The 17,973-nt window shown below is 42.4% G+C and overlaps 1 protein-coding gene across 4 annotated transcripts in view; it reads left to right on the plus strand.

Moving 5' to 3' along the window:
* The window catches only part of LOC112554052 (neural cell adhesion molecule 2-like), a 108,849-nt gene that overhangs the window by 4,272 nt on the left and 86,604 nt on the right, over positions 1-17,973 (plus strand). For all 4 annotated transcript variants that reach the window (XM_025221632.1, XM_025221635.1, XM_025221634.1 and 1 more), the window contains exon 2: positions 5,482-5,872. In XM_025221632.1, coding sequence (XP_025077417.1) covers positions 5,806-5,872 — 67 coding nt within the window. In that variant the 5' untranslated portion in view covers positions 5,482-5,805. The remainder of the gene's footprint in view (positions 1-5,481; positions 5,873-17,973) is intronic.

The raw sequence follows: 17,973 nt of genomic DNA on the forward strand, positions 1-17,973 counted from the left end.
TCGCCCAAAATGTATACATTTTTAACTTATATGTTATAAAACTTATATAGATAATAATCGATAGTATTTAGATCCATCGTCTGACGTTGTTGATTAGAGTGATCTCCCTTTTTGGTCACTGGTTGACGATGATTTTTCTCTACACGTATTCTTCATGCTGTATATCTCCCACCTGGTTTAATGTTCTTCCTGCATTCTTCTTAACAGACTGGCTATAACCATGCTGTATGCTGTAGTGTTATATCACCGCTTCATTTTCCTGTTTTGTCTTTTCATTGTTGACAGTAATTTGCTCTTCTTGTGCAGTGAGTGCACTGACCTTGTTTGACAGGGAAGCCCGTATACCAGTGAACTCTTATACTGTAAAGCGCTTTGAGACATTATTATTATTATTGTTTATTATTATTATTATTACTACTACTACGTTATGATGTCAGCTTGCGAAACAGTTAGTTGTTTACAATGGCGTCTAAAAGAAAGAATTTTGAGTCAGGATGATGAGGCTGCCATGTTTTCTTGTCAAGTGGTGTCATTAGACCTATTTGATTGAACTTTGGCATAGCTGATCAGGGGATCATGCTACACAATTTCCAGCCCGTGTACACCCAGGAAGGTCTGAAGGAGTCGAGAAGATTGGGGTGATGAAGAATGTCTTTCATGTCAAACAGTACCTCATACATTACAAATGAGGGTCAGTTTGTGCTCCGCGATCGAGTACAACACATAAGGCCTTTAAAAAAATAGCAGCTGTTGTATTCTTAGGCACAAGCGGTAGTAAAAGGTTCGTAAAAATCCCGAAAAGATTTTAAGCGCATATAATTATCAACGTCGGTAGCAATTACTTCCCTTGTCCTTTAACGATCTCTTCGTAATTCCCATTCCTATTATCTCCACTTGGCGTAGCTTCGTACAAGATACCACTTCGTGAAATCTGAATGAAATCCCGCTTCTATTCTCAAGATAAGCTTATGTAAATAATGCTAGCTACAGAAAATGGTCCGTGAACATGCTTGCCTGTGAAGGCAGTGGCAGAAGTGAGAGATTGTGTTAATTAGGCGGACATTGCACAGATCATCCATTAAGAGAAATAACAAATTGTAAATCTTTCGAGAATTTTTTTCAGTAAGACATATATTTATTTATCATTGGCCAATGAACTAGCGAAGGAGCAGAAGAAACAGCTTTTAACATGTTTGTTTGTCCTGGACCAGTGGTGGTAGCAATCTGGGCTTAAACGGGTGGCGCAGTGCTGGCACCATTGAGTGCACGTTGGACTCATGAAGCTTCGTTCACACATTCTGAAAGCAGGATTCAGGGAAGAGAACTGGACTACTGCATCTCTCTCCTGATGGCCTTTCTGTCACCAACTACACAATCTTCAGCATGCTCAAAATATGATGCTCCGAAACAAAAAGACCGATCGCATCCCGTCCACCCAACTTTGCCCTCTCCCCTACTTCGCTTTCTTCACTGACTGTCAATCACTGACCATTTTACTTACAACTGGACTGCCCTTGCTACAAACATCCCAGTCACTGTTGCCAAGACTACTTGTCTGCCTCAGCAGCCAGACTCCACCCCGCGTATTTCTCTCAGCATCCAATACCTTTCTGCCCCATACCTTCAGCACCCGACTCCGCTGGTCAGCACGTCCATCGACACTGGTCCTTGTGTTTGGATTGTTTCAGCTTGTCCCTCCGCCGGGCTGCCTCTCTTGACGGATTCAGTAAGCAAACTAAAACTTATTTCTATAAAAGCCATTAGTATTTGAAAGCAGCTTACTTCTAAATCGCCTTGAACTTGTTGACGGGGTCAGAACTCTGTACACGTCTGCCTGGTCTTAGTAACGAGGGTTTGACGGGATGCTGACGAAATACATGGCTTCTGATTTAGCTGGCAGTCATGTGCGTGTCAGTGCACTGAGGGCATGACACGGGCACCGCCAAACGGCAAAATGGTAAGAGTCGCTCCGCCAAATGCTGCTGCAGATTCTCTTGAAGTAGTTGCACAGCGCCATCTCACGGCATGCCAGTGAAAAATTGAACTAATCTGAGCGCCAGGCTGCCAGAGAAAACACGCTAAGAGAGTTCCGTAGGAACAGAAAAGGAAAGTTTAAAAATGTCAGAACACTTAGCGAAAAGTACATCTGTTTCTGGGCGACTGTCGATAAAGCCGGGTACCCCGAAAGAAAAGAAAAAAAAATGATCCACATGGTCGTAACGCGGGCTTTACAACCCAGATGGCACCCGTGGGCTCTCCAACTCGACCACCAGTTTCATCCACGCCGCTTTGAAGTTGGACCCTGACATAGAGCTGAAATTAGCGGCTTTATTTTCTGCGGCCATTGAGCTATCAACGGTGTTTCCGCTCCAAACAGGAAGTGTGGAGAGCAAATTAGGGAAGAGGCTTTGTCCTCGTAAGCAGCGCGGGGGGACCTTTGAAAGGCGGTCGCCATTTTGGGGATGCTGTAAACTCCGCAGGCAGGGGTAAGAGGAGGGGCAGGCAGGAGCAAAGCATTGCAAGTCTGATGAGAGCAGTTAATCCTGATGACAACTTCTGCCACGTGAAGACGCGCAACTATCTGTTCAGGAAAGGAAAGCGAATAATTTGCTCCGCAGCGAAATTTGAAAGGATGATGATTTATTTTTAGATTATTATATTGGTTTTGTGACGGGATGTACCAGAATACACAGATATTATCCACTTATCCACTTTTGCACGGTTTTTTATTCATTCATTTGTTCAGTTTCTTTTTTTCCTTCCTTTGTATTCATACAGTCTTCACTTTAGGACTATATATATTATATGAAATTTGAATACAAAAATGTAGTTATTTTAAAATGTTGTCTGTCTGAAGTGTGCTTTTTGAGATAGATTGATAGAGAGGGAGAGAATGCATGTGTGTGTGTGGGTGTGTGGTCCTTTGATGCCATTATTCCGACATTCTGTCTCACCCTCCGTTTCCCATATACTTTTTCCGAATATTGAACCTCCTTTATTTCTTTAGCCGTCTTTTTGCGCTGTAGACTACATTTCTGACATATTTTATACAATATATATATACACAGAACATAATAAATAGACAGGAATGCCGTGTGCCCAGAATTCCTTCACGTGACCGCCATACAATTGCCGCCAGCTGCCTCCGCCGCCGCTGCTGCTGGTTATGATGATGAAGCGCATTTTGATGACCACAGTATAACGAAAAAAGAATGACCCTCTGAGAAAGAGAGATAGGTATTCCCCGGTGACAAAGCACAAAAGTCCGGCCTTTGCCTGCTGTCAGCCTGCGTGGGACTGCGAAGCACTTTTATCTGGGTGTCAACTGTGGGTTGCCGTACCCGGGTCTGGGTAAACCCTTAAAGTCAAGCTCTTAGCAAGCCATTGACAGTGAAAATTATAGCTCCTCTTCAACGCCAACTGCTGTACAATACACAGGCTGCCACTCTATTTCGGCGAGAACTAATCATTTGGAAACAATACTGTGCTCTTGAATAGTCATTCAGGATATGGTCCAGCATGGCCAGCGTATAATCCAGTTCTTTCTTTGTTTGTTTGTTTGTTTTTTTATTTGTTTCTTTCTTTGTTTATTTGTTTGTTTGTTTCTTTCTTTGTTTCTGTGTTTGTTTGTTTCTTTTTTTGTTTCTTTTTTTCTTTCTTTCTTTAAGCCATCTTATGTGCATAATATACAATGAACCAAGGGATAAAGAGAAGATCATGTGTGCTGAGATTGAGCACTTGATAAATAAATCGAGGTCAGATCGGAGTGTAGCTGTTAGCACTCTCCAGTCCACGTGAATTCGAACCTGACAAACAATAGTCTAAATAGAAGGAAAGGGACGGACGGACGGACGGACGGAAACTTTCAAATTCTGCTATGTGCCAGATAAGGAATCCTGCTGAATGTCTCAGTGCCAGGCTGTTCGTGAAAATACTAGAGAAATGGCCGGAGCCTTAATTACCGAGTTTTACAAGAGACTGCATTCTCTTTCTCCAACAATTCCACTTCGTCCCTACCCATCCCTTACCACAGCTCCGGCATTCCTGCAACATCAGAATGCAGGCCCACGCCTCAATGTGTGCATTTGTTTTTGTTTGGTCTGTGCTTTTTTTTTTTTCTGTTTGAACTAACACTTTAGCTCTCGCCAGAAGAGTAAGCGGTTCAAGGTGTGTTAGCATTCGTGAACCAATTACATCAAGGGAGAACGAAAGGTGGTGCGCCTAATTAGGCAGTTTACCGTTGCCTCCCACCTCTTACCACCTTGCTACTTCCGCTACACCCACCACCCCACACCCAAACAACTTCTCACTTCAGCGCACGTACCATATCAACCCTTCACCCCATCACGAACTTGTATTACTGGACTGCTGGCAGACGATTTTTTCAGTTAACTACTAAAACGAGGCTGATTAGTACAAAGCTTCCGGTTTATTCACAATCTTTTGTTTAGGCTCGCCGAGACTAACAGCGAAGAAGAGGCTCAGCCTTGGTCTCGGTAGACAGACAGCAGTCCACCTACACACATCTATGATCCCATTTATTCTGTCATCATGTCATCGCGAGAAATCAGAATCAGCAGTCGTCAGTGCTCTAAGAGCAATTATTATTATTGCTACTACTTTAGTGTGGTCAGGTCGTGCAACAGTTCAGTACTTATAACCAAGACAAAATCGTGAGCTTTGGTTAACATTTCACCTCTGCCAGACGTAAATTCTACCTGTCGCACCTGTTTACCTGCTGACAGAAGGAGAAAAAAAGAGACGTTAACAGTCTCTTTTTATTATTTTTTTTTCACCTTTCTGTTTGCAGTTATTTCTGGTTAGCTTGGTTTGCTGTAACTCGTCTTCAACTCTTCAGAAAGAAATTGCGACGGATAAAACTTTTGCTTTAAAGGATATCACCTTGGGCACAAGAGTATGTAGACAGCAAGACTACCTCACTCTACTCAAGTAGCTTTTGTCCTGTGTTCCATGACCACGTGACCAGTCACACAGTGACACAGACAATCCAATTTTTGTAAACTTGTTGGCGCGTGCAGGTGTTACCAGTTTTCGCTTCCTTTGTTTCTTCAACCAATCACATTTTACATTAAATATTGAAACTAATCGCGCATACAGCAGGAATGAAAATAATGAAAATGAAAACAATTTTAACTACAAAAGTAAATAAATATGCGTGTTTTTACTCGTAGATAACAATTCTTTTTCATTTATATAATTTGTAATGTGTAATTTGTAAATATTTCTAATAACGTGTAGTACTTTTTCTAGACGAATCAAAAATATGTCATTTATTCTTAATTTTATTCTTTTGAACCCAAATAAATATTTTAGTTTATTGCGCTATTGTTTGCTGATTTTAATAATTGTCCTTAACTTTTCGTGTTGTCTGAACAAACTAAAATGTAAAAAGAGATGCACCGAAACAAATTTTGTGATACACGGAAAGATATTGAATCTCTATTTTATTCTTTTTTTCAGATTAGTTGGCCAGTCTGTCTTCGTGTTCACAATGGAGCATAACAGATCACCCAGAGTGTTCACTTCAACCAACAAAAGACGACAAAGTTTATTCAAGGATTAAGTGAAGGCTCACCCTGTCGGTGATGTACTCATTGAAACGATCTGCGCATGCGCTTTCGTGCGTGAATTTCTGATTGGTCTTGTCCACCGATCCCTGGGTGGCCTTGGAGTACGGGTGTGTATTGAGACTGAGCACAGACCTGCAGAGACGACAAAGACTTCTACCCGCCATGAGCTTCAGCGTGGAGTACCCGTGTTGAAAGGGGTGGAGCATCGCTTACCATGGATATTCCCTCCGGCATTTTGTGGTTCTACAGCTGCGTGAGCATCGTGACGTTGCTGCTCGCAGGTAAGCCGCCATCTTGGGGTCAGGAGGGGTTTGTATAGTGTAACCTTTGACCTTACCGCCACCATGGAGTATATATTGTAGCTGACACACCATGGGCGCCACTGTCGTAGAGGAAGCCGAATTAAGAACATAATCACTGTATAATGAATCTCTCTCATACTAATCCCAACCTTGATCCCTACTGACTTTAATCACAGTAGGGGTTTGGCATGTTTAAAAAACCTCGCATAAACAAGTTCGATCAGCATGTTAATCACTCTGTTTGCGAGCTTGTCCACTAACATGGCGTCTGAAGAAGCCATTGACCATTCAAAATATTCCAGACAAAAACCTCTCCATGCAGCATTTAAGTGAATTGGACTCACTTCCTTCAATCGCTGTCGAGGTTTTAAAGCGGATAAAATGCTAAAGAGTGTCTTTTGTTTCCAACAAAACATAGCGTCGATAAAAAAATATTTAAAAAAATTTTCCAGCCCCAGAAGCTATTGTGCGAGCGGCTTGATGGTTAAAATCTCATCAAGGCTAAATCACGAGAGGGTGGAAACGCCCCGCTGCTCACTTATTAAGTGGACGCTGGAATTCGCTTAGAACTGAATATTTGCTAGAAGCTTTTCTATGAACAATGACATCACAGGCAAGTACCGCGCTTGTGGGTTGTGTGTATGTATACGTGTGAGGTGTGTGAGCTTGTATGCGTGTTGATGCATGATGGGTGTGTACGTGCGTGCGTGCATACGTCTGCGTACTCCAGGAACGGTAACCATAAAACCTGTAAAGGAACTGCAGGGGTAGCCAGATACCCCCTGTCCAGCATCAGCAAAAAACCAGCAAGATTACATGGCCTTTGTGGAGGGTTTTTTGTGCAAATGGCTGGGTGAAGCTTAATTTAAGATAATTTCCTAAATTGGGGTGAATACCATTCTTTTAGTTTTTCAAAACACCTAGCACGCTTACAAAAAAAAAATTCCACAGCACAAACATAAGGATTGTACATGGACACGTTCACAATGTCCAATTTGCAGCCACTGGGAGAACTGGAACCGTATGATGATGCTAATGAAGCGTACCTGTAGACAAACATGGCGACACGAAGATATTTTTCTTTCTTTTGTTCTCTGCAAGTGCCTTGGCTTCTGACAAAAGAAAACATCGTTACACTTCTAGGTTAGTGGCTGTTTCTGTTGTACCAAATGCAGATCCCCAAAACGGTTCCAGTCTATAGCTAAACCCGAGCTCATGTTACTTCTTGTTTGTTAGTGCGATGACAAAGCGTGGCCTTTGACCCCTCGATTCCTTCGTTCTAAAAGTTCGCTTTGCAAGAAATATCTTTTAGGTCGTAATGGACAAACTCCTAATTGCTGAAATTGACATAACATGTGCTTATTTACTTGTTTCATAAAAGAGTGTCTTCTTTGTCACCTTTTCTTTAAAAAAACAAACAAAAAAAAAAAAACCCACGTACGGGTTATTGCAAGCATCTACTTTATAAGACAAATAAATTTCAATCAAGCCTCAGTTTACGGAAACTTCATTCGAGGAATTGCAGAAGTGGACGGCTGGCTGCCTTTTCGCTGTTAAAATTCAATTTAGAAGGTCTCAAGTGCGTATGAACTACCCAGCGAGAGATAACGGGTACTATAGGCGTTGTGCGCATGCGCAATGACGGGTGGTGTAAAACAGTTCTACAACTAGATACAAAAGGACGCTCATTCAAACAAAGTTTATTTTTAAAATATTATTGTTGAAGACAAGAACATTTTTAATTTCGAATTTGATGGATGCGTGGACGATAGCCACTGAACATGTGGAAACTAAAGCAGACGTGACTGCAATCTCGCGTCCAACGGCGGGAACTTGACAGATCACGTGACCAGAATCAGCACTCTTGAGCGTCGGAATAAATCCTTGCCTTAGTCCACCACAGCGACCTCTTACTCCGAAGAACAGAATAAATAGAAGCCAAACCCGCACAAACAAATCCAGCTTGAAAGCTGAACGTCCAACTTGTATCCGCGCGAGTGCCGCCAATCTTCATCCGGGTCCTCTTAGCCGCTTATCACGCGTCTTAGCGCGCCATGCCGGTCTCGGCTGGAGGACCCGGACGTGCCTATTGCGTGAGCTCCACGTTGAATCTGGGCAGCCGAGAAAAAGCCAGTCTCATGTCAGGAAGTCTATAGCCGAGCTTTACTTAGCAACGCTACCCGGCAGTCGAAGGCGGCGTCTGGCGGGACTTTGATCCGACGGTTTGAGCCATTAGCAGGAGACGGTTGGGATTTCCTCCAGTTCACTTCGGTGCAGTTTGTGGTAAGGACGGGTGCTGGTAGTTTAGAATGTTGCGGTTGGCCGCGAAAATTTCGACAACGACTTGAGTTGGTTTGTTTGTGTGTGCGTGTGTGTGTGTTGGTGGGTGCGCGCGCCTGTCTGCGTGCGTGGGTGAGCAATGCGCATGCGCGTCGAGTGAAGAAAAGGTGGGTTGATTAAAGCTCAAGCTGCGGGAATACCTTAGCTTACTAGCATACTTGACAGCTTGCTCCTAAACAGCTTTATTATTTCAATGCCATGGGTCGGAGGCACTGCCAAGTGTTTACTTGTGAATTTGATGTGGAACGTGTCTAGAATCTCAAGTCTTTGATAAGCTGCAAAGGTAGATATAAGCTAAGGTACCGCTGGTAATAATTCAAGGACTTAAAGTTACAGATATAAGTATTTAAGTGTTATATTGGCAAGCAAAACGCTTTTAATGTGCTTGCCGGTGGTTTGTGGAACATTTTTTCGAAAGAAGAAAAATCAAATCAGTGAAAAAGTATTTAAAATAGACTGAAGATTAGCATGGAGCTCGCTGACCACAGAGGAGCAAAATGTCTTCACGTAACGTAAATAACACGTGATCTAACGGCTAGCAAGGCCGTTCCTTACAAGAAAATCTGGACGAATTTTTGAGAAAGTTTGGAAAAGTTTTTTTATAACCATCATGCCAAACTAGGACAAACGCTCGACGACATTTGCCCGGGCAGTGAACAGTAAGTGGTTCACTGTATTTAGGGCACGCTATGTGGAAGAGGAAGTTAAACCCTTTCTTGCAAAGACCTATCACATCGACACTTTTCTTTTTTCTTCCCTTGCTCGCTGTCCAGAGAGGTATGAACTAGCAGGTTGTGGTTTTTTGCTAATGCAAACCGTGCAAATCCACCCCGACTTGATCGCTGTTCATTCTTACGTTCCTAGTTTTTGTTTCTTACTCGGGTACAGCGAGTGGATAACGGACGCAGAGAAAATTGAGAGAAGGATGAGAATCCACAGATCTTTCTGAACTTAACAAAATGTACACAAACTTTTTCACATCAGAAAGTCACTTTCCTTTTGTATTCCCTCTCTTATCGTCTTAAAATACAGTGGACGCAGGCGCGCACGCAAACACACACACACACAAAGCGATGAAAATAAGAGAAAGACGATAGGCCCTTAAAAACGATTATTTGTATTACGATCACAACGATGTCTGGTAACTTCGTCTCTGCCGTCTGCCTCTCCTCATTTAAAGGGTAGCCAACCAGAAAGCGATACATCGCCACAGAGGCTGGCAGCGTCAGTCTCCTTCTACCCGGCTTCGCGATCGATGTTTCGGTCTGCAGTTTGATTAGTACCCCGGCGAGAGGTAGGGGCCCGCCAGGACTGGCACTGCATCCCGAGGTCCTCCTCACCGGAAGAGACGGAGATCGTGACAAACATTTGAAGGAAGCCGTTTCACCTGCTCAAAACTTCCGGTATTTACAGTGTGTGCGTATCTCAGTCTCGGGTGGTTGCCTGGATGCGCCATGTTGGATCTGGACACGAGAGAGGAACTGATTTTTAGACTTCGCGTATAAGCTTTTGATTGATAAAACTACAATTCTATTATTCAAACACCTGATTTTACTGAACCGTTAAATTGAAAAAAAAAAACTTTTTTAAAACATTTAGTGAAAATGATACAACATTTAAATACTCAAGCTAACAATCTCTGCGATATTTGTAGGCGGTCGACAGTTCACGGAGAATAAGCAATTGTTAAAAAGTTGAAACGGAAAAATATTCCGTTGGTTTTGAGAGCGGCCTTATTGACTAGTTTTAGACATAATTATATTTTCGAGTCATAAAATAAACAAACGCCTTCTTTGACTCGAATCTTAAGACAAGTCTTGTTTGAAGTCTTAACAGAAAAATCTTGACATCGTTCAAGCATTTAAAGAAAGAAGGCTTTCATTGTGTTTACGATCTTATAAAGAGAGTCTTTATATCTGTAGCCATAATAGAGACACATTTTCACACAGTGTTTTATCAAAATTTGCTGGAATTTCTAAACGGTTAGCAGATGTCGTTTGTGGGGAGCACGTGTCGATGTCCATGGCGATGAGCAAGTCTATCGACTGCTGACCGCACGCGACGCGTTCCGGCTTTGTCCGAGTCACCTCATCGTTGTAGTTGCCATGGGTGATGGATGGAGGAGGACGAGGTGCTACATCAGAGACTGGCAACAGGCAGCTCACAGGTCTGGCTGCAAGGTCCGAGTTGCGGCTTTGGGATTGGCGGCAGTTTTGATGTCGGTGGTTTCCGACAGATCCTCGAGATGGAAGTGGTTCAAAGTTTGGTTTCTGTGGCGGAGGAGGACAGGGAGGGAATAATTCACGTTTGATGTTCAGCGCAGACTGAAAAATTGTGAAAGAAATGTTTGCTTTGGTAATGGTCTGTAGCTGTTTGTTAGCATTTGATGACATCGACTGTGATTGTTTGTTTACACTTTATTATATGGTAGGTTCTAGGTTCAAGATCGTGAGTCAGTGTTTGTTATCACTACATTCGATATCGTCAGTCGATGTCAGTTATCACTACGTCCTACGTCGTCAGTCGATGTTAGTTATCTCTACGTGCTACGTCGTCAGTCGACTTTCGATAGCACAATACGTTCTACGTCGTCTCCAGGATTAGCGGCTTACGGTGGACACAAGACAAACGGAAGGGCGTGAGGATGTCTCTAGTCTGCAAAAGTCTCTACTAAATAATTTAAAAATATGGCGAGGTCAAAGAAGAGGTGCAAAGCCTAATCATCGATCAAACGCTATATCCACTTTAACTACCTAGGCACGTAATCGACCAACCAATCAACAAACTATGAAATAAACATTCGTCTGAAGAAAGAAATACGGAAAGTATTGGACATTAATTAGTTGTCGGCAATGTTGTTATGTTATATATCAAAACCAGTTCGCTCGCACTCACACACACGTGTGACATGGTTCATGATAGGTATAGGAAATGTAGTATTAATAAACCACCGAGAGTCATTAAATATTGTTTTAACATTATTGTGATGAAAGCTTTTACATGCTGAACATTTTAAACATTTTTTTTATCCTATTGATGCGAATTTGACGGTTAGAAATGCTCCGCTGTCATTCATACCTTGTTCACACGGTGTAGTTTAAGTGAAACATGTATATGAGTGTTTGTAGGTTTGTGGATATATTTTATATCTATGTGTGCGTGCGTGTGTCTATTTTGTATCTTTGTATGCGTGCGTGTTTTGTGTATGCGTTTGTGTGTGCGAATGTCCTGTGTATTTACATGCATGTATGCATCTGTAACCTTTTCTTGGTTTAACTGTGCTCGCGTTTACATGATTGGCCTAAGATGAGTACCCACTTGTACTCCTGCTAAAACATAATCAACTACCATTTTGCACTTTTCTTAGAGCTCTGCTGGCGCTGTTTAATATCACAATCACAGATGTAGTGAAGAGACAATTATCTTTTTTAGGTTCTGTAATCTTCCTTAGTTTACCCCTTAATGAATATCGACATTCCCTGGGACACAGCTTCATGCATCTCGCCCCTGTAAGTGTGGTTATGACTTCGATCTTGCGTAGCATCGATTACACACAAGACTTGGACATAGTCCTCACATGGTCTCAGAAATAACAGGCACTCGTGGTTTTGTCATCTTGAGTTCGGAGGTAAAGGTTGAGGGTCAGGAACCGACGCTGCCTGAATATTGAACATCCAGCGACAGATGGCTACCTCACCTTTGTCCCCACTTTCAGAGCTTCATTTGCTGCAAAACAGTGGGAATGCCACTAAAATCGTTGTGATTCGTGGTCATCATAGCCTTTCTTTAGGTTGAAGGCGGAGAGAGAACAATATTTTACAACATTCTAGAGAATGGTGGAGAACTGACATCATTAGAGACGATGAAAGTACTAACGTTCTTCATGTCCTTCCAGTAAACACCAAAGCAGTGATGATGATGATGATGATTGATGATTGATGATGATGATGATGATGATGATGATGGCAAGGCGTGTTAAACTTTTCTTTCTAAATGTATTGCCGGGACCATACTCATGAAGCGAAGATCATCGTCCCCGGTAAAATCAGGACAAGGGTCTAGTGTCTGTAGTTACAAAGTGGTGTCTAGACTCCACGGAGGTTATCCCTGGAACCTCAGTCATAAATCAGTGACAGAAGATCCCCTGGGGTAAGTAATATAAAACAATGTCCACGTCCTAACTATGGAGAAAATACCTTCATCCTTTTATTTTCCCATGTTTACCCAACGTGTAACTACCTACCCTCACCTCGTGAATACGACCCCTACAATAGGTTAGATACAGGTTAACTGTCATTTACCACTGTCATATCTGTAGACAACTACTAGCATAATAAACAGGAAATTAAATTTATCCTTTACGAAAGAAAATGTTGACATTTACATCCATTTTAATGGCATCGACCGAAAGTCGCTTTGCTGCTTTAAGAGTGATGTTGGAGCACAAAACAATTAAACAAACTAAAATCAAGCGCAGAATGTCACAAGCAAGAATAGAAAGGCAAACAGAAGAAAACCAGGTAAATGGATTGGAATCTGACGAATGAGAGAGAGGATGAGTTGTGCGGCAGCAAGCCAGACGAACTGCGAGCTTGTAATGAGCTCAGCTCACCCCACCCCTCCTTGTCTTGTGTAATCAAGAGTCAAGTCGGAGGGTAACTTTAGTTGATTTCCCTGTACACAAGTTTTTGTTCCTTTAAATCTTTTAATTCGTCCTTCTCTCTTATTTCTTTGGAAGAGTTTGCGAACGATAGACCGTTCGAATGAACTTGTTTCAATACGAATATTTGTCCGCCTTCCATTAATCACTCAGACAGTCGTGTACCTTTATGAAAAAAAAAACAGTATTTCTACAAAATATCTTGAAAAACTGAAAAGGTTAGTAGAGTAAGAAAAACAATTCTCTACCTCAGCATAGGTTCTTTACCAAGGTGTCCATCTTTGTTTAATCAGATAATCGAAAAGAAGTTGATTAACAGACGTCTGGAGAAATGAAGAAATGGGATGATTTTCGTCTGGTCTACATTGCAAGAAGAAACATACTGCGGCTGTTCTTCGTCTGAGCAAAGGGCATCTGAAGTACAACATATCGCATGGAAGCAGAGGTAGTTCTACATGATTCACTCTGGAAGCTGCTGAAAGAACAGACACTTCCATCTCAACAGACAGAGTGGGTTGTGGGGAACTGCCCTGGTCTGTAAGCCATATTTGTATCTAAGTTGTCATGCTTACATGAAAAATGAGCTCTAATTACGATCGTGTGTTTCTCTGCTTTTAGCCAAGCGCCATCTGCATTAACTCAACAGAAAAAAGGGGGCGTGGTGCCGAAAAAAACAAACTTGTTTTTAAGAAATGCTAAAAATAGCTAAAGATAGCTAAAGGAGAGTGGTAATAAGAGAGAGAGAGTAAAAGAGAAAGAAAGAGAGAGAGGAAATTACAGGACTGATTTTGTTAGCTTTGGCAGACCTTCATCTTTCTGTCGATTACCGAGGTGTTGATTCTGGATTATCCCAAGTTACCGCGGGGATTGAGTGCAACTCTTTCTGTCCCTTTATCATGATGATGGTGATAATGATAATGATGATGATTTATTCACCACATCCTCAGACTATCGCCACACTTCATCCAAGAAGTCATCCGTTGCTCGTAAGTCTCAGGCCATCCCCCGTTTTACGAGCACTCGTTCGTGGCATCTTTGCTGATTGTTTCCCGACTTACGATCACTTTTTCGTGACTTCCGTACGGGCTGTGTCCGAGGTACGAACAGCTGTTTCATAACATTTCTGCAATGTTTGCTCGACTGACGAATACATCTGACAGTAAATTTATCATCAAACACGGAGGTGAAATTATTAGAGTGGCAAACATCAACACCTACAATTGTGTCATCAGTCCTTCCTGTTCTTTCGATACAATGGAGACATTGATATGATTTCCGTCGATAGCTTGCTTGTACAGGTTATCTTAACTCAACTCACTGTGTGTGAGGCACGTGTTGTCACGTGACCTCTGGAGGCGACCTGTACACGTGGGGGATGAGGTGAAGCAATGATCACGTCAAGCCGTGAGCCGGTGATCGTATCGCACGCGCTAATGGTAATGTATCGGTAATGTCGGAGCGTATCGATCTATCAGTGGAGTTAATCCATGTACCGCAGCTATTCTAATTAGCGCCTCGATATGATTCATTTATCACTCTTGGTGGTAAGAGTTCTCATCGCTCTTGTCTCTGTAAGATTGTCTTTGTACAGCTATGTTGACAAGCACTCTTGGTCTCTTTCCTTCATCAAAAACAAACAAACCCCTCCAAAAAAAAAAACAACAAAAAAAAAGCAAAAACAAAAACGAAAAAAAACACAACAACAAACAACTAACCACTGGGTTCTACTTTCTGTCAGTCTACAGTACTCCTCATGTTTCCTTTCTTTCTCTCTCTGTCTTTCGTGGGTGTGTACTGCATTTGCAACCCCACTTTCTCATTCTCTCTCTGTGTTGCCTTCATGTATATCATAAATTACTCCCTCCTGTCATTTTTATTATTGGTATGTTCTCTTTTCGGCATGGGCCTTACGGAGCTTCTAGAATCCGAATGACTAAACCATTTCTTGCAAGAATTTACAACGTGAAAAAAAAGACGAGATCATAAACTGTATCATGCCTCTATTCTGGTTGAACGTTGTATTTTTAAAGAACATTTTCCGAGCTTTGATAACGGAGTTAGGGCTCCCGGGGAGAAGGAGGATGGAAAAGAAGAGAAAAATGAGAAGAGAGAAAAAATGACCAGGATTACAAACAGATTGAAGAAACACAGACTCACACCGTATCCTCTTCCACACATTACACACACACTCACAACTGTAATGACTTGTCTTCGACTGCCAGCCGGGTGCAGTATGTCGGTAGCTTGGCGACCTTTCCACTCTCCAAGATCTCTTCGTCGGCCATTTCCCAGACGACTGGTCCGGACACGGCAAACACCAGTGTCCCCGGCCCCAGACTGAACAATTAACCTTTAACACCCTTCCCCGCTCGCTGCGCGCGCCTGTGCCTCTGGTTCCGCTCCCATCTTTCGCTTCCGGTCGCCGCGTCGCGTCGCTCTCGCTTTCAGCTGCCATCGGACCGGCAGCGCCATCATCTACCCGAGAGACGCACCCCCTAGAGGGGCTGTGGTCGTGGTTGTGGTCGTCTGCGCCTCTTTGTCGTTGTCGGACGTGGCGTCGCTAAATGGCGGAGGTTTATTCTGGTTTATTCTGGTTTATTCTGGGGGCTTTGAACCACCAAGCCACACTAAGCTTCGTGGGGGTTCTTCTGTTGTTAGCTTTGTAAGAAAGTCCGGTCACTTTTATTTTGATATACAAGCAGACCGGTGGGTCTAGGTGACCTGAAGAAACACAGACGTTTGGTGTAGGAGGGTTAATGGCGGCGAACAGATTTTATTTGCATTTGTGTGACTGACAGTCCGGAGGGTTAGGGATCTGCTGCAATAACTCCCTGGGGTACTATTGTCTACCCGCGCACTTATATATATATACACACGCACACATACAAGTATAGAAAGAAACACGCATGCGCACACAGACACCAAACATTCATACATCGAGGACAGAAACGAGAGAAAGGTCAATGATTTGTCTAACCCTCAATTCTTTCCTTCACAATCGAAAAAGATTTTCTCTGCAATGCCTAAAATTGGAGAGGGTGTTAAGTAAGTCTGAAAAGATGGATTGTAGACAGATAACGAAACCCTTATTTTAACCCCGAGGTTTTCACAGCAGACAAGAGACTGGGGCAAGCCACCACATTAGGAACTGCTCACCACACACTCTCACACAGAAAACCGAAATTGTTGTGAGTGTAAACAAGCCTGGTACAGTTTACTGGCGCCTATATTCTCCGAAATGTGAGAGTAAGCCAGTTGCTTCTCGCTCAACACCCATTGCAGCCCTTTATTCTCCGTTTGATCCACATCTTTCTGGCAATGTCTGTCATCCTTTTATCTGGAAATTTGACTTTTAAATCATCCTCCCCACTGGCGGAACCTGTCCCCCTCTTCCTCTCCTCTCTGCGGTTTATCATCCTTTTCCCCCTCAAACTTTCCCATGGAAAATTGCTCCTTCATGCTGCTTTGCAGATCGGTAAGATTTATGTAGGTCTTTAAAATCATCTTATCTCCTATTCCTTTTTTCGAGCATCTTATTTTGCTTTTTTCAGTCCTCTGTGACCTGCAGGTTGGATATTTCCTCAGGTGCGGTCTGGTTCGAATGTAGGCGCTTTCTCGTGCTATTTCGGTTTCTTTACTGACAGTTTTTATACATTTTTCTCATCAGTATCCCCATATTTGGAGTATATCTGTGCTTGTGGTTTGTAACTCTCCTATGTAGGAAGATAGAAATGGACTGGTTGTTGACGGGAGTTCGGAAGTTGGCAGCAAACTGTTTTCAACTTGTGATTGTATCTTCAGTTTCATTGACACCTGCATGTCCTTCATAGAGGTATTCATTCAGATTGTAATGAGGATATTCTCGCTAATAGTGAATATATTCCTGTCATGCTGAAAATTTCAACTGCTTACATATCTCAGTGTCTTGAATCATCACTGATTTAATTAAGTTTTACTGCTTACCGTGCAGGATGAAATCATCTGGAAGAACGCTGTCTAATCAGATCATGCACAAACTTCATTCATGAATAGAAACTAGTAAAGAGTGAGTGAGAGAGAGAGAGAGAAAAAAAAAAGGATTTTAATGCAAAATGAAAAGCAGCCACAAAACTCAAAATGTCTTATTGATCCTAACGGGAAAAGGGACTTGTCTCTTATCATCTGTATCATCGTAAAATGAACGCAGCTTTAGACGACTTGCAGATAAGAAGGACATACACACAACACCCACGCACATCTCTGTCTATATATATGTATACAAACCCCAACATACACACTCGAGTAAGGTAAATAAAAAAAGAGAATTATTAAAATAGGCCATCAATATCCAATACTAATTATTACTAAATTTTTACTTAATTACTACCCGGACTATCTAAATGTCTAGTTTTCCACTTGGTCTATTGAAATCTGTTTTATTTTCTTTCATCCATGAGTGAATCTGTCTGATTAAATATTCTGCTTGTATGAAATCTGAGTTTAGTGCTTGTTGCTTTGAATGAAGGTTCAATGAAGCGATGAAGAACAAGGATCGGATTTGGGTTATTCCCTTGCTCCGGGTTTTTTGGTATTGATTAGCTTCTTCATTTTCTTGCCTTGCTTAATCCGCCTCTTATTAGTGTTACCGCAAACACTGAGTCACACCTGCCTGATATAAAAGGTATTCATGACAGACTCAGCACATCTGAGCAGTTCGAACAAATATTTGAACATGCTGTGATATACTGGAGCAGCTGTCAACGAATTATTGCCCCTTGCAGAGACTGTCATAGAGTGAGCTCCCTTGCTAGTGATATTTAATAATCCGATGGTAATCGGTCGAACAACCCGCACACACACACTCGCACACACACACGGACACACGCATACACGGACACACACACACACATGCACACACACACGCACACGCACACGCACACACACACGCACACACACACACAAACACACACACACACACATGTACACCCACACACAAACACACGGACACACACACAAACGCGCGCACACACACACACACGGTCATGTTTGCTTGTTTTCTTTTAAGGAGTGAGGCGATGACTCACCTTGGTTAAATACAGGT

Source organism: Pomacea canaliculata, linkage group LG13, assembly GCF_003073045.1.
Source record: "Pomacea canaliculata isolate SZHN2017 linkage group LG13, ASM307304v1, whole genome shotgun sequence".
NCBI classification, from domain to species: Eukaryota; Metazoa; Mollusca; class Gastropoda; order Architaenioglossa; family Ampullariidae; genus Pomacea; species Pomacea canaliculata.